General features: G+C 30.9%; 1 protein-coding gene across 3 annotated transcripts in view; it reads left to right on the top strand.

The window, feature by feature from the left end:
• LOC145262964 (CUE domain-containing protein 1-like) overlaps positions 1–23,963 on the top strand; it is a 399,693-nt gene extending 375,730 nt beyond the window's left edge. For 2 of the 3 annotated variants that reach the window (XM_080119894.1, XM_080119974.1), the window contains exons 5-8: positions 6,367–6,489; positions 13,123–13,195; positions 20,052–20,163; positions 23,729–23,963. In XM_080119894.1, the coding sequence (XP_079976020.1) occupies positions 6,367–6,489; positions 13,123–13,195; positions 20,052–20,163; positions 23,729–23,800 (380 nt within the window). In that variant the 3' untranslated portion in view covers positions 23,801–23,963. Of the gene's footprint in view, positions 1–5,509; positions 5,582–6,366; positions 6,490–13,122; positions 13,196–20,051; positions 20,164–23,728 lie in introns of all 3 variants that reach the window. The other variant, XM_080119845.1, reaches the window with a different exon arrangement.
• The last annotated feature ends 1,228 nt before the right edge of the window (positions 23,964–25,191 follow it).

The raw sequence follows: 25,191 nt of genomic DNA, 5'->3' as shown, positions 1-25,191 counted from the left end.
TTAAAATCCATCTTCAATTTACATTTATTCGATAGATGCTTAATTTTTATACCTTGCCAAAATTAGTTCCCCGATGTCTAATTTTCTTAAATTTAATCAAATTAAAATAAAAATATAAAAAGTGATTTTTAATGTTTTTGATTCATTTGGGATTTTATCTGTTTTTGCTTTAATTAGCTGGTGGGGTTTGTCTGGTGTCCTTTTGTCCGATCCCCTATATATATATATATATATATATATATATATATATATATACTAGTGATGGAATGATTCCAAATTTTTCCCTGATTCGGATTCAATTACCGATTCTGTCTTAGATTCCTGATCCGATATGATTTCTGATTTCGATTCTTTTTAAATTTTAAAATATTTGATTAGTGATTTGTTTTTGTCTTTTTTTTTTTTTTTTCGAATTACTCTAAAATCTCATGTCTGCATATATTTTCGCGAACAAAAAAATGCACTTAGTGTGTGTGTGGGAGGGACATATATGTAATATACGGGGGGAGGGTCTAAATGCTATTTGAATATTTCATAAACAGTTGAAAATAATTAACGATTGTTATGCAAAATAAAATGGTATAGGAACAGAATAGTTAACGAAGTCCCCTCTCCATTTTAAACATGAGTTTCTAAATAACATAGTTACTATATAGAAAACAATTCTTAAGAACGGATGTGAATGTATTCTTAACTATTCTATACGTTCTCTTTAATAATCTTCACGTGTTTACCCTAATGATCAATATTTGCCTGGTTATTACTACTGACAATGTCAGATATGTAGTAGATTGATTTGTTTTAATGCAAAAAAAAAAAAAAAACACGAAACAAATACAGATGATTATAATAAAAATACTTTTTACTAACATTGTGAGAATTATAGACTAACACCCTTGACTAAAAATAATATTTTCCTTTTGTTTTATTCGACTTTCATTTTGTTTTATGCGATTGCCTATGGACACCTCGAAAATCTTGCCGGAAAAAAGCACAAACAGTTATTTTTAAATTTAAATTTTCGTACATTAATTTAACCTAAAATGTTGAATAATCATTATTTCAAGGCTACTCTAACATTGTAGAAATGTTCCCTAAGTCTGAGTGGAACGAACGGTTGTAAAACTCTGCATAATCGCTCCCCCCCCACCCGCACCCCCACAAAAAAAAAGCTTGCAGAATTTATTTCCACGGGGAAAATAATTTTTGGTTAGTGTTCTAAAATGCTACAATGTCTCTGAAATGAAAAATCATTTTATGCCCAATTAATATTGCTCAAGCGTTTCTCAACTGGAAGGATCTAGAGATCCGACCTGCTGAAGGAAACATAGTTGACAAAGTAGAACAACATCTTATTGAGAAGGAAACTAAGAAGTGGCGGGGAATTCTAGCTAGATTACTGGACATCATCAGGTTTCTCACCAAGCAGAATCTGGCACTACGGGGTCACCGGGAAGACATCCATAATGATGAAAGAGATCAAGAAAACAAAGGGAATTTTTTAGAATTGGTAAATGTATTGGCCACGTATGACCCCGTGCTTCGTGAACATTTAGTGAAAGTTAAACTTAGAAAGAAAATCGTTACTTCTTATCTGTCAACAGAAATTCCAAATGAATTTGTGAGCATTTTGGCAAAGCAGGTGAGAAAGAAAATCATCGATCAAATCAAAGAAAGCAAATATTTCAGCATAATTTTTTATGTATCTCGTAAAGACCAGCTGAGTGAAGTGTTGCGCTACGTAAAAATTGACGAAAATAAAGTGACAGTGGAGGAGTCGTTTCTCTGCACCATTGAGACAAAAGGTCAAAGTGCGGAGGACATTTCTAAACTGATTTTGAGAGAACTGCAGAACGATGGTATTCAGATTGGTGACTGTATTGGCCAGGCATTTCACAATGCTGCTATTATAGCATGCCACTGATTGCGAGTGCAGAAACAAATCTCCGAAATCAACCCAAAAGCTCTATTTGTGCCATGCACTAACAATTCATTAAATCTGGCTTGTGTACATGTCGCTTCTGTAGCAGTTCACTCTGTTACATTTTTTGGCATACTTGACCAGTTATTCTCGTTCTTTTCTGCATCTACACATTGCTGGGACGTCTTGGTTCAGTTGACTGATTTAAATATCAAGCAGACTATGGGAACTAGATGGAGTAGTCGAGCAGATGCTGTAAATGATGTGGTAAAAAAATTATTGGAAGTCGTCATTGTCCTAGAACAGCTCACAGGAGAGGGAGAAAATGCAACCACAAGATCAGATGCATCTTTAATTCTACACTCGGTATTGTCGTTTCTGTTTCTTTTATTTTTGAGCTTTTGGAAAACTATTCTTCCAGAAATGAATGATGCCCAGAAGTATCTTCAAGAGAAGGGGCTGGATCTGCAACAAAGTTCTGTCAGGCTGACAGCGTTGAGAGATTGCCTTCTTCAGAATAGAGAAAAGATGGTAGACACTACAATAGACGAGTCAAAAAAACTATGCTCTGAAATAGGGATAAGCATGAAGCATCGTATCCACAAAAAGAAACGAGTGAGTGATGAATCTGTCTTTAAATTGACAGTCCGTTGATCCTATATACATGCTACTTCTACTTTCAATGACTTCACATTTATATACAATGTCAGAAATAAGGCATTTCCCATCTAAAGGACATTCATTTTTATTTCTACAGTTACAAAGAGTTTCAGTGTTCTGGCTGCTATCTTGTCCATTTTCTTTAATCGCCTCATCTATTTTTGCATTATTGGAACTTATAGTTTTCGCTAGGTTAACAGATGTTGAGAATAATAAGTTTATTGTATTTCTGTTTATGAGCTTATTTAAGTTACTACCTTTGGGAAAGTTCTTATCAAGAATCTTGTAAAATTCCTTTGTCAACTTGTTTTTTATGTGTGCGCTGTAAGGCAGATTAAACCATATACACTCTCTACATCTGTTTTTTTTTTGTTTTGTTTTTTTAATTTTTATTTCCGTGATGTTTGTTTGGGGTACTTACTCCTTTTGCATCAGAGTTATCAATGTCTATTCTAATGTTTTTAGAATTATGTCTAGAATTGCTCATAGCCATATTACAAGATATAACATGGGATGGTACCCTTTTTCTATCCCTGCTACCTCCTAGGTTCATTAAGTTTGTGCTTAATATATTCAATTTCATTATTAAAACTTTAACACTTCATTATATTTTTCTTACTGTTAAATATTTGTTTGTTATAAGACAGCCTAGATGTTCATTTTGAGATGCTGGGAATAATAGCGTTCTTCACTTTATATATGTTCTGTTGTTGTATTTAACATACATTGAGCTTCTAAACAAAAACGATTGGTGTACAAAAAGAGTGAAAAGTGAAAAAACATTTGATTAAAACATTATATATATATATATATATATATATATATACACACACACACACACACGCGCGCATACACATATGTATAATTTAATTTTTATATACTTTTTATGAAACTATAATAAATATAAAAGTATTATAAAGTAAATAATAGCACAAAAATATAAATAATTTAAAAAAGGGGTGGTAAGTAGTGTAATGGACTCGTCTGAACTCTATAAAATACAGTAGTTTTGTAAATAACAAACACTTTTTTCTTGGCTTAAAATGAACAGTACGGTAAGGACATTTTCCATAACAATGAATAGGCTAGTAAGAACAATAATGTTGAGCAAAAAACAAGACCCGATAATCGGAACATTTTTGTTCTTTTTTTTTTTTTTTTTTTTTTAAAGGACAGAGGGGTGATCAACACTGTTCAGAATCCATGAGATAAATACGGTTTTGTTTTTAAATCCCAAAACAGTTTTACAAAGTAAACAATTGAGGATTCCTACAATAATATTAGGATTAGGGTAAATTCTTGGAAGCAAATTAATGCTTAGAAGCAAGGGGGGGGGTTCCAATAAAGGTCTTGGAATTAAGTTGGTTTTTATTTTTCATATTAATTTTAAAGATTGAAAAACTTTTAAGACTATATATTCACACACACACACACTGCTACAACCATATATAAGGAAAATCACTGGCTGCCATTCGTGATAATGCAAATAAGAATGGAGAAATCTTGGCAGCTGGTAATAAAGATTTCACTCACTCTGCAGCTTGTGCCGGTGGTGCAATGGATAAGAAATCAACTGTTGATAAAACAGTTTAAATTTAAAGCGTTTGCAGATTTAGCTTACCTGAAGAGCTGTGATACAGCAAAACGGTCTGCCTATGGATAACACTCACATGTATATCATTAGTTATCATTCCAAAACCAGATGCATTTAATTCACACTCATTTAATTTTTTATTAATTTTCTTTTATTTTTATGGAGTACATTTTATACATATTTCCTTCAACAGCTGACTACAATATGGTCATTTTCAAGTCCAATGTGAACAAGTTCTTGATGAGCGTCCCCTTAACTAATCCAATTTACCAAATATTCACTAGTAATGATTACTACAATATTGTCTCATTGACTATGGTGCACTCATTAACCCTTATCGTCGAGTGATCTCTAGGCCTTGATATATATCGTGATTTTTTTGTAAAAAAAAAAAAAAAAAGGACCGCTAACTAATTCCTAAGAGATAAATATGTTCCTAAAAAAAACTGTTGGAAAGTTTTTTTTATATATAAAACGAAAAAGATTTGGAGAAAAAAATGTAGATGAAAGGAAATTGAAATATTTAAAGTCTGCAAAAACATAAATACAAATTAAAAAAAAAAAAAAACACTTATTGTAGTGTTTATAGATACCTACCCACTCTTAATAAAATTAAATTCAAAACACACGGAAAGAAACTGTCTTACATATCTTTTTTTACTTGAGAGTCACGTCTTATGAAGGTCTGAAGGCCAGTTGAGGATAAGGATTAATGATTGTAAAGGGATAGTGTAGTAATCGTTAATGGTGTAAATTGGGTAGAATTTGATTATTTATGGAGATTGGATTTGAAGGCTACCATGTTGTATTCAACCAGGAAGCATCCCAGCAGAACAGTGTTCCAAAGGTGGGCAGTTTTTGGAAGAAACTTTGTTCTTGGAATCTGCATTTAGATTTAGGCAGGGATAGAGAGTGGGGGAAATCATATATAGTGGTTGTAGTTAGTCGAGTTTTTTTTGTTGTTGTTTTTTTTTTTTTTTTTTTTTTTTTTTTTTTTAAAGTTTAGCAAGGAGGGAACCATATATTGAAGTTCAGTCGAGCATTTGCCATGAAAATAGCGATAGAGCAGAGACAGGCTCGCGACGTCTTAAGCAAAAGTTTGGATATAATATGACAAAATGTAGAAATGAATAGAAAAAGTGGATATACCAAAACAATTTGGTTGCATTGTTTTGGCGCATCCTTTCATTCTGTTCATGTCTGCATCATGCATATATATATCTATACATGCATGGCTGCATGCGTTGAAATATCTATTATTCAAAAGTGAATTGCTCAATTGAAAGCTCCATTTTCTTGCTCACAGAAGATGCATTGTTTTGTCTTCCTTTCAGATCGCATGAATGCTGCTGCTTTTGAGCCTACTGCTCTTTGCCAGCCCCCTCCAACTGGACCAAAAGAAAGTGGTAAGGGGCTCTCGCTCTCTCCCCCTTCTCCCTCTCATTAACAAAATCTTAGAATGATAAAATACAGTTTCCATCCAATTTCTTCATTAACACACTCAGTCTCTAATTTCTCCTTAGTCATCTTATGGTAGGACTTAGTTCAAATATAATAGAAGGAAGAGAAAAAAAATGTAGTTCATTCTCCAAAATGTTAAATCATTAAAACGAATTGGTCTTGAGCATTATTTTCCCTAGTGGATAGGATCTTTCTTTACTTCTGATTACAAACTTTCAAAAGTAAAAATTCATGAGACAAAATCGTTTTGTTTTTCTAAAAGCTGATTTCTATTTTTCTTTCATTAATTTTTTTTTTTTTAATTTCTTTTTTAATCTATTTTTATGATGCTTGGAGAAGGACAAAAGCCAATAAATTAAAATAATTGATTCGTTTGTTACCCTTTTTTTTTTTTTTTTTCTACTGTTGTAATTTTGTCTTTACTTTTACCACCCTGCCCACCACCATCATTTCTCTCGTATGCACGCACACATGCACACCTTCTCACCTTCTTTATATTTGCATTTTTGTTTTTACCAACTGTCTCTCACTTGTCAGTTTCGTCAATTGTCTTTTTTTCCTTTTTCTCTATATCTATTTTTTCTTTCCTTTTCTTCCTCCTTCCCTATCTCTGTCTCTTCTTTCTTTCTCTCTTATTTTTCTCCCCCCCTCCTTTCTTTTTTTTTTTCTTCCCTTTCTGGTTGATTATGGTTCATTTTATTTCCCCACCACCCCCACTCTATCTTTCCAGATATTGAAGGCTATGGTCATGACAACCAAGACACACTTGATGCTTTTCCCTTCAGTCAGCCAATGCCATCAAATGTTGATGAAGATGCTGAGCTGAGACGTCAGTTAAAGCACATGGGCCGAGGTAAGTCACACACTCCTACCAATGAAAAAAAAAAATGGAAAAAACATGACAATTTATTAAAATTAGTAAGTATGCAACAAAAAAATGACTAAACTAATAAAAGATCTCAATTAGGAAAGAAAAAAAAAAAGGTTAGAATCAATAGGTTTAATTACTTTACTAATGATAAACATGAGGAGGTATTTAATTGATGCAATTTTTAAACAATGTTTTAATATTTCTCTTCATATTAGAAATGTTTTAGCAAAACAAATTTCAAAAACTACAACCACTGTACAATAAGATTAGTAGGTCTGATATATAAGTACTAGCTGGGCGCCCGGCATTGCCTGGTCGTACAATACGCTTGACATGATATTTTAATTTATGTAGATTACATATGTTTTATAGAATCAATCCTTTATTGAATATTATATTATGAGGAATAATTTACCCAATGCACTAATTCGTAAAAAAAAAAAAAAAAAAAAAAAAAAATGATAATGTGATTCATCAAATTCCATCTGTGTTTGTTTACAATATCATGTCAGCTGATATTTGGGCTTGACGATGAATGCCCTGGAAAATTCACTTCTGTAACGTCATTAGTTTTAAAATATGCAAACAAAGAAATGATTTGCAGTGGTTTTAAATGGTATCTCTTCTTTTATCGTAAACTGAACTTATTAATAAGAAAAAAATTAAAATGGTGAAGTACATCCGAGTTTGAACAGGCTTAATCTCTGTATGTTCTACCACTTAGCTATATCTCCAGATGACAAGAAATATGTTGTTTTTTTTAAGAAAAATGATTTGCTAAGATTTTATTATCTCTTCTGGCTGGTGTAACGTAAAATATTTCCCTGACAAAATTCTTTACCTATAAGAAAGAAAGACTATTTTGAGGATCGGATTTTTTTCAATTTTCAATACTTATTGGATAAATTTCTGTGCAAAACATATCTAAGAACACTGCCAGACATATAAATTACCTTTGTGCAAAATTTGCAAAATATAGGCTCAGCCATTTTGTAAGCTATGAGGAAGGAACTCTCACACGCACACACACAAAGTGACTTTTATATAATTGTAGAGATGTGTTAATATTCAAGAGAATATATATATATATATATTGGTATGCATAGATTTATTTGTTGATGTAATAAAGGAAAAACAATAATTGGAGGAGCTGTTATATGCCCTTTATACCTAGGTATTTCGAAGCCTAATGCCTCTCATCGGAAGAGGGGCTATGATGCTCTGTTGTAAACATTTCAGCGACATCTAGCTAGAGGGGATAATTGGAGCAATATTAATGTATCTGATATATAAGGAAGTGATGGATGAGGTGTGAGCAGGGCATCTGGGGATGTTAAACTAATGTAAGTGAATTTTAGTAAGCTAGAGATTTGTGAGGGATTAGAAGCTAGAAGGAATAGCGGGTATGAGAAAGAGGGGGGGCAATATAATATGGGAGAGGATATATAATATGTCTGGCAGATTAAAAAAAAAACAAATTGAACATTAATAGCATTTAAGCCGACAAATTAAACTTTGCTTCTGACTAGCAAGTTTTTATTTGCTATTGTTATTGGCAAGATAATAAGATACTTTGCTACAATGTATTTAAAAAGAAATACTTAATCTTGTTTGGCAGCTTGCTAATGCAGAAACATTTTCAAATAAATGCCTAAAAAGAAAAATCTGCTAAGGGAAATAATTGTTCTTTTAGTAAAGCATTTCTTATTTATTTTTAGCTTAAATACTGAATCTAACAAAAACGCATATGTAAAACAGATATTTACAAAACAGATTTAAAAGTAATGGATACCAGGTAATAATATAATTATATATTCTTTGAGGTTATAGGTATTTGTGTGTATGTATATATTTACATTAAGAGTTGAAAATTACAAAAAGAAAAAATAAGAATTTCACATCACAGAAAGCAAACCTAAGCTATATCTGCTAAGTACACTATGCATCTATACAAATAGATTTCCCTCTTTGTGCATTATAAACTTAAGTGTATATATATATATATATATATATATATATATATATATATGTATATGTACAAGATACCTAAACCATTATAGATTTTGGAAAACAACTGCTAGTTGTAAAAAGTGATAATATGAGCTTTAGTTTAATTTAGTTTCATGCAAATAAAATAAAAACTAGGTAGGCAGCCTTCATGAAAATTCAGATACTTCCAATTATTGTTAAATCTAAACAGTAGGTAGTAGAGATCAATTAATGAATGTTCCACAAATTGAGGTTTCTGTATTATATTTTAAAGGCTTCCAGGAGGGCATAATATGGGTAAAATTTAGAAAATTCAAATATTTCATATTTGCATTGAATTGGATCCATAGTCAATTAGGTACGAATTAAGCAAGATTTTCTGAATTTTAATTCCTTAAGATCCCTTCATTTTTGGACATTTGTGGAATCAAAATCATGCAATAAGAATCATATAAATAAGATTTAATAGTATCATATGTGGATTTTTAAGGGGATATTATATGATAATATTATTTTATTTATAACTTGAAAGTTAAAGGCTAAGAATAGAAATGGTAATATCAGATTCCATGATATGTCAGGTGTTCTTTGAAATGGTTAAAAATATGACTGTACTTAGCTCACCCTTCATCCATCAAATGCTACTTACATATTTGGACATCAACTCCAAAACTGAATATTATAAAATGTACAAAAAAATCTCTACTTATATATAAAAGACACTTTGTGTGAGTTTGGTCCCCATGAACTCCAAAACAGTTGGGCCAATTTTTTTTTTTTTTAATAATTTCACACAATTGTAATTTATATGTCTGAGAGTGGCTTAGATAGGTTTTGTATTGGGATACTCTCAATAGGTATCGAAATTTAATGATTGCAAAAATCTGATTAAAGAAGGAACAGTTCAATTTTTACCAAAGTTAACAACCTTATATAGCCTAACATCACAAGTGTATTTGAAAAGTTTTATCACAATACAAGCAGAAGACTACCAGCATATAAAATCAACAGTAGGTTCTTTGATAAGACAGAGGTGCGTTCGAAATGAATGTTTCTGTTTAGAGCACAATTGAACAATGATACTTGACTTTTGCATTTTAAACTTTAATTGAAGCCATTATATAAAAATGATTTTATAAAATCAACAGTAGGTCCACTACAGTGCAATGTAGACTACAATAGATTGTGGACTAAGACACTGCTGAGAAGTATGTTAAGCTTTCTCACAGTGCATTGTGATGGGTTTCCGACTAGAGCAGGTAATCAATTTGATTGAAAAATGAAAACTGATTTCACAGATTTCGATGACATGAAAAGCATTCATTGATGTTCATTCAATCCCGGGCAATGTTGGGTCTCCCAGTTAGTATGAATAAAAACTGTAATATGGTGTTAGGAACTGCAGGCAAGAAAACCTGTTTCCTCATTTAGTCTGGGTTTTTCCTGCCAAAGATAAAAAGCAAAACAGAAATTATATTAATAACTCATGCTTCTGTTTTTAAAAAAAAAAAACATTTTACTCATTTCAAAAATAAGTTTTTCTTAACCTTATAAAACTTCAGAATAGAATTATTATTGCTGTTCACTTAAAAATGACTAGTTTTATTTATTTTGCTTAAAAGATATTTAGCTGATAATTATTCTTGCGCTAAGTAAATATTTAAATTGTTAAAAATAAATCTAATTTTTATTTGTCTAATATTGAGTTGAATATTAGGTTGTTACAAAAATAATGGCCGCCTAAAATGATGTGTTTTGGAAAGTCATTTTAACACAAAATTTGTAGTTCATTTTAGGGTTATATATTAATATTGTTAAATTTATACATTAATTAATATTGTTAAATTTATATATTGTTAAATTTATATATTAATTAATATTGTTAAATTTATATATTTATTAATATTGTTAAATATATTAATTAAAATTGTGAAATATATTAATTAAAATTGTCAAATATATTAATTAAAATTGTTAAATATATTAATTAATATTGTTAAATTTATTTATTAATATTGTTAAATTTATTTATTAATATTGTTAAATTTATTTATTAATATTGTTAAATTTATTTATTAATATTGTTAAATTTATTTATTAATATTGTTAAATTTATTTATTAATATTGTTAAATTTATTTATTAATATTGTTAAATATATTTATTAATATTGTTAAATATATTAATTAATATTGTTAAATTTATAATATATTTAACAATATATTAATTAATATTGTTAAATTTATTTATTTTCAAGCAAAATTTTTTTGGGGGGGGGCGCATACAAGGTCCTCAATGATGAATAATACAAAACATGACCTTCGCCTCGTTATGTTGCATAAGTTCAAACTTGGCCATAATGCCTCTGAAACTACAGTACGAAGGTGGTTCCAAAGATTCCGTAATGGAGACGAGAGCCTTGAAGATGAAGAAGATGGAGGGCGAGCATGCAATCTTGACAACAAACAATTGCAAGCAATTGTTGAGCAAAATCCTCATCAAAGTGTCAAATGTTTCAGACACTTGGCATCAGTACTGTAACAGTTGCACACCATTTACAGAGCATTAGAAAGATGAAAAAACTCGATAAATGGATCTCTTGTGAGCTTAATGAGAATCAAAAACTTAATGCTCTGTGTGTGCGTAGCAGCAATGATCCCTTTCTTGACCGAATTGTCACTTGTGACGAAAAGTGGATCCTTTATAATAATCGTAAACGATCTGGTCAGTGGCTTGATCGTGATGAGTCTCCCAAACACTTCCCAAAGCCAAAGTTGCATCAGCAAAAGATTATGGTGACAGTTTGGTGGTTTGCAATCGGTGTTATCCACTACAGCTTTTTGGGAAGCAATCAGAGTACTACAGCAGAGGTCTACTGCTATCAACTTGCCGAAATGCATGTTTCCTTGAAAAAAAAAAAAAAAAGAGGCCTGCCTTGGTGAATCAATGTGATCCAATTCTGCTCCATGATAACGCGCGGCCACATGTTGCAAGATTGGCTCTGCAGAAAATCACAGACTTGGGATACAAGACTTTGCCACATCCTCCATATTCTCCAGACCTTTCACCTACTGATTATCATTTGTTTAAGAATTTAAGCTCATTTTTAAATGGTAAAATGGTTTCGGTCCAAAGAACTGGTGGAATCATCTTTCAAAAATTTTGTTGCATCACAGCCAATAACTTTTTATCAACAAGGAATAAATAATCTTGTAGATCGATGATAGCGATGCATAGCTGTGCAAGGCTTGTATTTTGATTAATTTTACCATTTCTATTGTTTATGTTTCTGAAATCTGCCATTATTTTTGTAATAACCTAATATTTTTATGGTAAGAAGAAAAAAATACATTTGGTAAGAAACCATGAAAATTTCACAGGGTTATACTAGTATTTTTATTATTGCTTTCTTGGTAAAAAATATATTAAGCACTATTTTCAGTACATGTAAAAAAAAAATTTGTTTAATTTCTGATCTATTGTGTAGTTTTCATGTCTGCTTCATTTGTAAACGAGCACTGACCTTTAATAAAAAATTATAGAAAACTGCAACTCGCTACTTATTAAAGTTTTAATAATTTTTTCCTTCAATAAAAATATTTTGAAATCAATAGTAACATTTTTTTCTTCTTCTAGGAAGTGATAATTTTTGCATGGACTTTATACTTCTTCAGTCACTTATGAGGTGCAAAAATTAATAGTTCTTTCGAATGTTTAAAATGCATACATTTGTCTAAAATATACACATCTCAGCCATTTATTTTCGAACTTGAAGTGTATTTAATAATCGCCTTTCTAGTTATTATTAAAGTGAAAATCATCACTTTCCCAAAAGTTTAAAAAAAAATATATATATATATTTTTAAATAAAAAAAATACTAACATGTATTTCTAATTGTCTAAAAAAAAAAAAAAAAAATGAAAGATGGAGATTAAAAAAGCAGTTCATTTTGTTATTTCCAAAAACTTCAATGCTATATATATATATATATATATATATATATATAATGGACTCTCCTAACGTATGAGGTTCATGCAGCTAAGTTATCTGAAATCCATTAAGATAATTTGTTTATAGTAGTGAAGGTTTTGTGTAGGATCATTAACACTTTTTGGAACCACTGCCAACCTCAGGTGGTGCAAAGATAGAGCAAATAGACCTTGGCTTTTGCATCAGTTTTCCTTCTTGTAGACGCATGTCTTAACCAAAACTGCAGTTTTAAACATGCCCCCAGATACTAATCTGGAAATTTCTATGTCCCGACACAATACATAGTGCCTAGTATTCTCAAGTGGTCACCCATCTGGTGCTGACCAGGCTCATCGTTGCTTCACCTCAGTGATCTAACAAGAGCCGTTGTATCAACATGATTGTTGTTTATATATATAATAATGTGTGTGTGTAAAATAAATTTTGCCATCTTTTAATCTAAAAAAAAAAAAAAAAAGTGGTTTCTGTATTTGATTTTTGCTAGCAAGTGGCAAACAAAAATGTTCTGTTGAGAAATTGATAGACAGTGAAATGTTGGGATTCCATTTTGCTTTAAATCATGTCATCTGCTTGACATACAACATGCATTTTTAAAGATTCTTTGAAATGTTTCATCTTTATTTTTTCTCTTTCCAGCATCCAAAAAACAATTTGTCACCCTGGCAAGGAAGTTTTTCTCAAGAAGAAAAAAGAAGTCATCAAAGGATATGTATCCTTTTTCTTTGAAGAAAGAAATTTTTTTTTTTTTTCTAAATAACATTTATAACAGAAATCGAAAATTTTTGGAATCTTTAAGATGAGGATTGATAATTTGGATTATTCAAGCTACTGTTTTTGCAATGTTTTGACAAAATATCGAACTCAGGAATCTGTCAAGAATTTTGTACCAAACTCTTTATTTAATCTATGAGTGTAGATTGTTCTTTTTCTATCAGCCATAACCGAGTATAACCATGGGACAGTGAATAAAAGTGCTTAGTAATAACCAGTTCTAAGTGACAGTCTTTTTAAGGTTGTAGGTTCAATCTTTAGCACAGGCAAGAATGTTAAAAATACAATTACAAATTAACTTCTACCTGCTCATCACGGACAAGATGAGAACAAACTATCCCGTGGATTAAATAAAGGGTTTCATTAGATATTTCATAGAAGTTCCAGATTTGAAGAAGTTCAGAGGTCACATCATTGGAAATGTGAGAAAAACACCCAAGTTGAGAAAAGTAGTTGGAATTATCCAAATAAGAAAACAAAAAAGTTACATTATTCTTGGAATTGTGTAATAATGGAATGCTGTGTGCATCGTTGCAGATTTAATTGTGCAATGAAATGAAGCCAGTAGCAATGATTTATATATTAATACGATAGTGTGTGTGTTATTTTGTGTCACGCTTACATCCGGGTCATTTCATGGTTATGTACTTCCATTTCTTGTCATAAATATTTTTACCAAGAATTCTGCATAAGTTTTGGTTTCGGTTTCGATTATAGCTCATGGCACTGAAGTCATCTATTTTTATAAATATTTTTATCAAGAATTCTTCACAAGTTTTGGTTTCAATTTCGATTATGGCTGAAGGAACTCAAGTTATATATATTTTCAGAAGTTTTTATTTCAGTTTCAATTAAAGCTGATGCACCCAAGTCATATGGATATATTTTTTTATTTTTGAAATTGCAACTTTATATGGTCCTAGATATGACCTTAAATTATATCCAATGGTGAGGCCCTAGCTTGCGGGCTTTGGGGAGTGTGGAGCCACCCTTTAAATGCCATTGCTCTCAGGTCCATTCTGACCCAGAGTGGTAGTACCTGCTAGAGTCCCAACTATGGGTTAAAAAGAAACCGACTTGATAAAAATATATATTCTATTAAAAAAGTTTTCTTCAAAATCACTGAATTTGGCATTAAATAACCTGAAAGGGGTTAATAGGCTGTAAAACAAAAACAACCAACCAACAACAACTTTATAACATACAAAAATCAATAGAACATTAACTCTATAATAATATATACAAAATCTGCAAGAATTAAAATATCGTATTTAAGCGTACTTTATGACCGGGCTTTGCCGTGTGTTCATGCTAGCTTAGTTAAATACTTTCGCAGTTTTAACAAAAAAAGCTATCAGAGCGTTTCCATTTACTGAACATCTACAGAATTCCAACATCAATATATTATATATAAATGAGTCCTCTGTGGAATTTCCACAGGTCCTCCTAGTTAATAAGAATGTTATATATAAATGGGGATCAATAAAACAGGGCAATAAGTGTTTTAAATTATAGAATAAATACAGAATGTATATTATTTTTTATCTTTTTCTTTTATATCCATTTTTTTTTTTTTTTTCATACTCTTTTTCACCCCAAACAAGGAATATTGCCACTTGAAACGGAAGGGGCTAATATTTGGTATCTGTGGGGAGTTGAGCAATAAAACGTCTGTTCACATTACATTTAAATTTCTGCAGGTTGGTACTATCAAGGAAGCAGGAAATAGGGAATTTCAAAGTCTAGCTGTTTGAAGGAAGAAAGTATTAGAGTAGGAAGTTTTTAAAATTTCTTAAAATCGAAAAAAAAAAAAAAAAAATGCAAATGTGATGAAAAAAACAATAGAAAAATGAACGTTAAAACTTTTTAAAAATTTGAAAAATAAAAAAAAATAGCGTACATGAAAAATGGCATAAATAATCCTGTTTCAATATTAAATCTTTAAAAATCGAAAAAAAAAAGATATCTCACATCACGATTTGAACTTACAAACTTTAGATAATGACTCCACGCTCTAATCAACTGAGCTAAGAGGACGCTGACAAAATTGGGCCATTTTTTTAAATATTTAAACTAATTCAAGTTCCGACGTCATTTGTGCATGCGTAGAAGCCATCTTGTCATGAAGATACAATTTAAAAAGACATGTTTTTTTAGCCCTAAAAGTCCCAGAGGGATGCGAACCAGAATTTTGCCAGGGTCACCTATACTGAATTTATATCAAGAATAATGGCCTCCACATTTTGGCCAAGTTTCAGGAAAATCTAATGGATGTATCAAACGCTATGGGTCAAAAAGGGTCATTTTTGGCCATTTTGGGGCATTTTTGACCTCTTTTGAACCCCTGAGGAAGCAACAGGAATTTTTGCAAAAATAAGTTTTTTACTGTGCACATCTATTTAATGAAATACAATTTGTGGCAAAATTTCAGGAAAAACTAATCGACAGTTATCTGGCAATCGTCCGGAATAACAGACGCACGGGCTCACATTCGCTTGGATGGATGCACGGACATCACTGAAAACATAGGTCCCTCTCCGATAAATCAGGGGACAAATAAATTGAAGACTATGTATTTTATACTTTGAATGTATGCTGCTAATATAAACATAGAGCATTGAAGAGGGTGCCAACAAAACTAAGATTCTATCAAGTGGTATGAAGATCATATGTTTGAGAACAAGATTTTTCAAAAATTCTATAAATCCATACACTTTTTTTTTTTTTATATACAATTCACATATTGTTAAAAATAAACAGAACTTTTGCAAATGGAGTAACTAAAGATTATATTTTAGATTTTGAGTCCTCATCATGTAAATCCTTATCTACAAAAAAACCCAAAGAAAATAGAAATAGAAAAATTTAGTCATTCCTAGTTATGGCCCTTGAACTATGTACGACGCCCCCTATTGGAGAAACCCAGATTGGTCATTTTGTTTTGCTATTGTGTGTTTATGGTTGGATTCAATAAAATCGAAAAACATATTTGTCAATTTTTGTTAATTTCAAAAATAATTTAATTTGCTATGAATTGTCTCCTAGATGGGTGGGGGGAGGGGGATTATGGGAGCATAAACAATTTATATTTCCCCCCAAGCCTTTGGCCTTGATTGAGGGGGAGACTAAAACTTGCTGCTATGGTTTCAAATAATCTGAAATAACAGCAAGGGGAGACTTGATTCCAAATATTTCTCATATGTTATATCTCCCTTCTTTTGGAAATAGGGTATGATTATGAATATTTCCAGTATCAAATAATCTTTATGAACTGAAATTTACTTTATGTATGAAAACCAAAGAGAGGAGATATAACATGAGAAATATTTGGAATCAAGTCTCCCTTTGCTGTTATTTCAGATCATTTGAAATCATAGCAAGTTTTAGTCTCTCCTCCATCAAGGCCAGAGGTTTTGGAGAAATATCAGATATTTTGTAATTCCTATGCAAAACTTAGAAAACAAATGACTATAATTGAAATATTTTCTGGCTATAAAACAGTGCTAAAAATAGGCTCTGGATGATTGCCTTAATGTGTGACCTTAAGGACAAATGTCACATAGCCCACTACACAATTCAGGTCATTAGCTTTCCAATGAGCCTTCATTTGTTAAATTCTGATCAATAGTTGCTGAGAATTCAAACTTATAAAATTGCCAAAAAAGGTTGCGTGTGTATGTATGTATGTGTGTGTGTATATATATATATATATATATATATATATATATATATAGTAGCAGGCTGCCTGGTATTGCCCGGTCGTAAAATATGCTTAATGATATTTTGATTAATGCGGATTTCATATTTATTATTATATTATATTGGACCCAATATATGGTAACAAATTTAAAAAGTTCAAAATCGAAACCAAAATGTTTAGCTTACAATTTACTTTTTCTTTTGACGTTAATGCCTGAACTATGAAGACATGTTTTCTGCCAGGCTAAAAATTAAAGCATGAAACAATAGTTATTACATTACGCATACATATTCATCATGCCGTCGTTCGACCTTCACCTTCCATTTATTAAATTTTCACACTTTTGCACCAATTTTCCCTGGCTGAAACCCAAATATAAAGTTTTACATTGAATACTCTATATATTAAGTAGACCAAAAACTGACAAAGGAGTTTGGTAGGCAAATTTTTTTTTTTTTTAAATATACATATACATATATAGAAAGGTTTGTGTTTACTATAACCCTTTTATAGAAATATTACACAAGTATAAATCATGACGAATATCTGCATGAATATAATTACACATAATAGTTAACTAAAGATGATCATCCCATAAGAAAACAACAAAAAAAAAAACTAATAGGGAATTAATTATAATGAATGTTTAAAAGAATATGCAAATTAGCTAGACCTTTTGCAGATGAATGCAATTCCACAACCAATATATATATATATAACAAAGTTGTGTTTTCTTTTTAAATAAATCATAAAAAGGGTTTTTAATTTAATATGAATATCAATACACAAAAAAAAAAAAAAAATTATAGAAGGAGATATATATATTAAATTGTGATTCAATGAATTTCAAAAAACATTTATTGAAATGAAGTGGTTGAGTTTCATATCAAAGATTTTTATTATTCTAAGCAAGACAAAGAATACTTTAGAAAATTAATCTCCTTAACCTATAGGGTTTCGATGTAAAAACTTGACTTAGTTTACAAAAGACTGTCAATTTACGTGACTTTGGGAATATGACTTGTTCATTCTGTAATAAGACATACATCATAAATATTTTTCTGTATTTTTTTTTTTAATTAAGTCGAATTCTAAATAAGAATCATATATTTTAATATTAGGAATTGTAATAGCGCACAAAACAAGTCTATGTACTTCCAACTGCCATCAAATTTTTAAAAAAATCTGAAGTGATAAGAGAAATAATTCCTAAAGATTAGCAATTATTTTCACATATGTTATAAAATATTTATAAATTTGAGCAATAATAAAATTTCATCATTCAAATTTCAAACATTTGATTTTTTTTTTTATATACTAATAATGAAAAATTAGTATAATTCCAAAATTTATGAGAAATGATCCTGTAGAAAAATAATTACAAGTAAAAATTTAAATTTTGGAGTTTTAATGATCGAGAATTCGCAAGATCCAGAGGGAGATCACTGCAATCAATAATTTTGACTGTCATCTGTATCGCTATGTTTAATCCAGAAAACTGATTTTTTTTTTTAATTTAAAAAATACTTATAGCACATCATTTACTAGATAATTTTTCATAATAATTGAAATTTATATTACTTTCAGTGTGACCTAATGTTTCACCTGAAATATGTTGGATTAAAAGATCACCAGTATAAACAAACACCAGATGATTAATATTGGGAGATCATATTGGTAATGGAAGAGTTCTCAGTATCAGCACTTATTATGATAGTAACAAATTTGCATTCCTTGCCTACTTTAAGTTAATAAATCTAAGATTATTGGTGCCTTGTCGTTGATATCAACCAGAGATTCTTGTATATTCATATTATTATTATTATTATTATTATTTCATATTATTAATAAGCAAGAAGAATCAAAAATCTCAAATGTAAATTGAAGAAAGAGTGTTCTTTGGCAATGAAAAAGTATCAACCCAATTAAAGGTGAAATTGCTTTCTAAATTTTTAATCATCTCACAAACAACAACCCCGAGCACCTTTTTGATTTCTGTGTGTCTAATATACGTGGACATGTCAGTCAGGAAACAGCACCCCCTCCAATGACTCTGGAAAACATTTTAAAACTTTCATTCACAAATATTGTACAATGCTCTGTTGCTATATAATCATCTTAGTAATTTGTATTCTTCGGACCATTTTCGGTGTTATTTTCACAACGTTTCAGTCGATATAATCTCCAACCTTCTTTAGGTATATCTTATCAAACTCTGGAGTCAGCACAGAATTTCAAACAGAACCTTTTATTTAATCCACATGCTCTCGCTTCATCAGCCATGACTGACTAAAAAAAGTTAAGTAATTCACAATCATGTTTTTATTGTCACTTGCACTGAATAGTGAACCTTCAACCTCTAGAACATCTGCAGAAAAAATTGATCCAAACAAAACTAGTAAATCTTTTGAGATTTCTTTTTGTATTAATCTGTTTTTCTTCTCCCCCCCCCTTCATGCATCTAGTCTCTAGAGCTTTTTATCATATGATATATTGTGTATTTTATCATATACAATATATATATATATATATATATATATATATATATATATATATATAAATTGATGATGAAAATAAAAATTCAATGAATTACAATATATATTAATCCATTCAAAATTTAAACAAAGAATATAATAAAGAAAAATCTTTAGACCATGGATTTTCAAAGATATCCTCTTTTTATGAGTAAAGAATGTATCACTGATTAACATGAATTTGAAAATATATAAAAAAAAAAATATATAAAACTTTTTAATGAACTAAACGACATTTTCAATGAAATAACAGATTAAAAATAAACACTGAATTAATGAAATAGTAAGTCGTGAAAATAAAAGGAAACATCTGGAATTCAAGTATGAAAAAAAAAATGAAACAATCAATGAAGTTATTTTCTTTATCATAAAGTTTGAATTTTTGATTGATTAAAAAAGTATTGTAATTTATTCAATTTTTATTGTCATCATCAATTTTTCTTTTATATATATATATATATATATATATATATATATATGAGGGGGGGGTTGTATTACTAATTTGTTACATATACAAAGAAAATGTCATTTACTTTTCTCCTTGACTGAAATATGTTTAGCCTTGGAGAAAAAATTGCTCCATCAATGGCGAATTTGCTTGAAGATGAAGAAGAACCAGAAGACGACATCCCAGCAGCCCTTTTAGAAGAGAGACCACATTTTGAACCATTGGTCAGTTTTTTTTGTTTTTGTTTTTTTTTTAATTTTTAATCAATTGGAATACCTATATTTGTAGATGAAAAATCTGACCAAGAATTCTTTTTTCACAAATTAATATCAGAAACTTCAGAGAGACAACTTTCAGCAAATCATGCAATTGATTAGCTTGTGATATATATATATATGCGTGAGAGAACTAACAACTGTGTGAATTATATTTGCAGAATAATTTTATTCTCACGCACATATGCAGCTGTGAAAACTGCAACCTACTTTTACATAAAAACAGTGGCAAAAAAAATGTACATCAAAATAAAGGATACAATATTTTACAAAAAATCAAATCAAATAAAAGAACACATAAGAAAAGGATAAGAAATAGACATAATAATAAGACCAGGCACATGTGGCACAAAGCAAGGTTTCTTCCAAATCGCATGGAATAAGGAACTGTGACTGCCAAAATATATGTAGAGAAATAGTGAATATATTCCTATTTAAAACAAAGCTCTACATTTTTTTTATACCTTGATCAACTTATATATATATATGTGCGTGTGTGTAAAAAGGTTTTGGCTTATTTTGTTAGCATTTTTAGGGGCTAAAGAAAAACTGCCATTTCATTGACTGACAAAGGTGGGCAAATGACAAAAGAAGCAACGCTATCTCATAAAGTCTGGCTTCCCTTATATGGTATAATTTGAGTCCTCTGCTGATTTAAATAATTTTAAAGTGTACAACTATTTTATCCATCAGCCTATGAGGGTTGAAAGGAGAAGTTGATGCAGACCAGTAGTTGTGCCATAGAAAGTATACAGTAAAAAAACGAGTTCATGCCTGTAAAAATCCCAGAGTAAATAACAGAATTATTTGTTATTCTTTTTAATCACTCCTGTTACTTCAGCCATTAAAAGAGGGAAGGAAGAATAAAGATTTAAAAAAAAAAAAAGCTGGAGAGTTTCTACTTCTTGGAAACTAAGCATCAAAGTGATCAGATGGGCATTCAAATCTTTCTTCACTTTACTGGGTTTGGAAGAACATGCCGTTTGTCTTGATGTTTGTTGCAAATTACTGCAGGAAGTGAATCAAATTCCAGAGAAAGTAATGGAGCCATTTGTTGTTCTTTTTGAGTGTTTCAATTATGTAAGTCACAAAATCTGTAACTCCATGACTGAGAGAGAGAGAGCTATAATGCAAAAGAGGAATAACTCTTTCTCACCAACACAACACCGATCAATAGTTCAAAATGGAGATGGAAAAACACCTCCATACACAATGTTACAGGTCACTTATACAGAAATGTTATTTGATGAGTAATTATGAATAAACTTAGTCGTAGAGAAACTTATTATTACTTGCATGACCTTGATGAAATTCCGTGGTGCTTTCTAAATCAATGTGTATAATTTACTGCTAATAATAATATTCATTTTGAAATAATGATACCTGCTGGTATTCTATATCTCAACAAAGCTACCATTCGCCATTGCATGGAGTATTGTTGCTACATCGGGCTGGTACACCAACCACTAGTGTCTCCCTTTTAGTCAGGGTTAAAAAAAAAGTCTTTAAAGCTTACAGGCTCCACACTAACTACCAAGCTCCAGCTCCTGCCTCATCATCGCAGTGTTCCATCTTTGTGCCAATTTTACAAATTAAATACTTGAATGGAATGTGATGTGATTCTATCAACCCTACAATCAGCAAAATCCCACCCTTTCATTGTATAGATCCATAGTTGCCAGAATTTCTATTCTAATAGTTCCCCCCCCCTTAAACTGCTTTAAAATTTTCTCCCTGCTCTGACTGTACCAATATGCATAAATTTAAATATAATTTGAGCAAACATTTCACTGCACAATCTTCACTAAGGGTCCCCTAAAAATCTGGCACCTAATTTACAGTAGTCCCTTAATTCTCACTAGCGAATGGGCCTTGTTTAGAGTGAGTATAAGTAAAAAATAAAATAAAAGAAAAATATCAGCTACAGTCAATACTATTTTCAAAGGTCAAATCGTTGAACTTTGACCCCTTAACAGCCAAATTTCTGGCCGAAAACAGATTACAAAGATTTTCCCCAAATCTCAATACTCTGTATATCAAATTTGGACTCTGTAGACTAAAAATTGACAGTTATTGTGTAGGGAAATGTATACACAGACACTTTCACTTTTATAGATATACTAGCATTTTAGCCCGGCGTTGCCCGGGTGTTTGGAGGTGTCTGTTGAGAAAAAAAAAAAAGTGGTGGTAGGAAGGCAGGCTCGAACCCGTACTGTGGAGGAGGAAAAGAATGGGGGGGGGGGACTGACGTCTTTGCTGTTACGACCACCGCCAAACCGGAGGTGACTTATGTATAAATTAAGGCTAGACAATCGAAAGGAGAGGATGACTTTCAAAAATATCGGCGAAAAAGTGATCCCCCCCCCTCCCTGTAGAAAAGTGCCCAGTTGAAGGTGAAGATATTAATGTTTTTAGCCAATTTTTCGATATTTGTCGTCTGAAAGGTCGAATTTCAAAACGATACTGATCTTGGTAAAATCTGTCGCCTTTGTCGAAAGTTTTAGGCACACATGCAAAAATACATACATACATATATTGGTAACTAAAAATTTTCAACCCAAACCGATTAAAAAACTTGTCCTATCTCTGAATACCCTTTATGTAAAATTTCAAATGTTTACACCAGAAATTGTCTGAGTAATTTGGTAGAGACTGCAGAGGTCAATTTTTTTTTAACTTTGACCTCTATTATGACCCTTAACATTTATTGTTTTGGGCTCGAATCAAGTTATTAAGTTAGATCCATGTCCAAGGAACCTATATCTAAAATTTCAATTGTTTATACCCAAAATTTTCGGAGGAGTTTAATAGCTCTCAAAGGTCAAATTGTTGAACTTTGACCCTTTAACAGCTAAGTTTCTGGCCGAAAACTAATAACAAAGATTTCTCCAAATCTCAGAACCCTGTATAACAAATTTTGAGTCTGTAGACTTAAAATTGACAGTTATTGCATAGGGAACTGTACACACACACAGACATGTTCACTTTTATAGATAGATAGATGTCACCTTTTGGAACGTGTTTATTTATGTATTTATTTAAAATAGTACCGTTTTAGTGAACGGAACAACAATTTGATTTGGAAACAATTCATTTTAAATGAGTATAGTTTTTTGGGGGTTTTTTTTATACCTTAAGTGCATCAGATTAATCACCTATCACTATTTTGCTGATTATACAATCTCAATTTTTTAAATGTATGTGAAAGGTGATAACTTGTTTACGGACATAAAATGCCTTAGCATATTATTATAGAAGCAGACTAACTAATCAGTTTGGTACTCTGGAATATTGTAGCTACACAGACTTTTTTTTTTTTTTACAACATTGTCTAATCACTAGATCAACAACATCAGCACTTTTCTAGATAAATTTATATTATCAAACCACCAGCTCTCTTTTAATTGACTTTGAATCCATAAATTTGAAATAAGTTATATTGTTTTTTTTATTTATACATATCTCAATTTTTATTTTCAACTCTGAAAAAAAAATTATTTTTTGTGTTTTTCAGCCGGAGAGCCTGCCACGTCATTCTCAAGGAACATTGAATTTAAACAACGGGAGACGTTCAGATTTAGTTTGACACATGTACCTTTTCCTATACCTGCTGACTGTATTGAGTTTCTCCTTGTCAAATAAAGTTACCATCAGATTAGTCTGATGACTTCCCGCCCCTGCCTATGGTGAACATCATTTTAAGGCCTGCTACTTAGAAGGATGAGGTCTTTTGCTTCTATTAAATTACAGATAATCATCAATTAAAGAAGAAAATAGTCTCACAAGAGGAAAAAAAAAAGAAAGAAAAAACAAAACAATCCATAGAGCCTGGTTCCCTGCCGACTTATATTTTTGACTCTAAAAGATGGTTAAAATAGTATGCATGTGTGTGATGATGAGCTTTTTGTATTTTCTTGATAAATGAATGTGACTGACTTTGCTATACATAACTAATATTACCAAACATATTCACAACTGCAGACAAACTCGTATCATATATATATATATATATATATATATATATGCATGTTCCCCTTTTTTTTTTTCTTTTTTTCTTTTTTTTTTTTTTTACTTGCAAAATATGCTGTGTAATACATAGAAATATATTTGTATAACGACAACTAGAAAATCTTTTCATGTGAAAATACCTTTATTTCATTCCTTATGATGTCTTGATATATTATATATCTTTTTACTTTGAATGCTATGAAAAGTAAAAGCCTAAGAGTGAATGTTACTAAGATCAAAGTGATACTCAGTAGTTGTTGTTGTGTTGGAAATTTTCCAAAAATGAGTTTGTTGTGGAAAATTGGATACACAAGAAGTGGATTGAAATTACTGGTCAGTTGAGAGAGGATAACCAGTTTACATGCAAGAAGTGTAAGACAATGGAGACAGATGAAAACTCTGAAAGTATATCTGAATGGTGAAGCTATCAAGGTTGTTGAGAGATTTTATTATCTGGATGATATTGGAGCAAACAGTTGAGCAGGTGCTAGTGTGATTGCAAGTGTTAGGAGTGGTTGAAGTAAGTTAAGGGAACTTCTGCCATTATTAATCAGCAGAAGATTACCGCTGCCAAGCAAGAGAAGAGTGTATTAGGCATGTGTATACAGTGTGAAGATGTACGGAAGTGAAAATTGACAAATAAGGATTGAAGACCTGCATTGTATGAAGACAAATAATACGAGAATGGTACAGACGAGATTAGTTCTGATGATCTCCGAGGTAGATTAAATCTGCAACAGTACAGACAGGTGTGTGTGTGGAAGAGGACACTTCATTTATATTGTCACATTGAAAGAATGGATAAGAGTTCTTCTGTTAGTTGATGTGGAACAGTTGAGGAAGAATGTGATTAAGATGGACGTGAGATAAATAGGTTAGTTTGGAAGTCAATTTCTAAAAGCCATTCAATCTATGCCAGCATGTAAGATGGACATTAAACGGATGATTAGAACTTCAGTCCTTTTACAT

This window comes from Euprymna scolopes, chromosome 1 (assembly GCF_053919585.1).
Source record: "Euprymna scolopes isolate OS-2025 chromosome 1, ASM5391958v1, whole genome shotgun sequence".
NCBI lineage: Eukaryota > Metazoa > Mollusca > Cephalopoda > Sepiida > Sepiolidae > Euprymna > Euprymna scolopes.
Note: the sequence above shows the minus strand (reverse complement) of the source record. Positions and strands in the feature narration are given on the sequence as shown.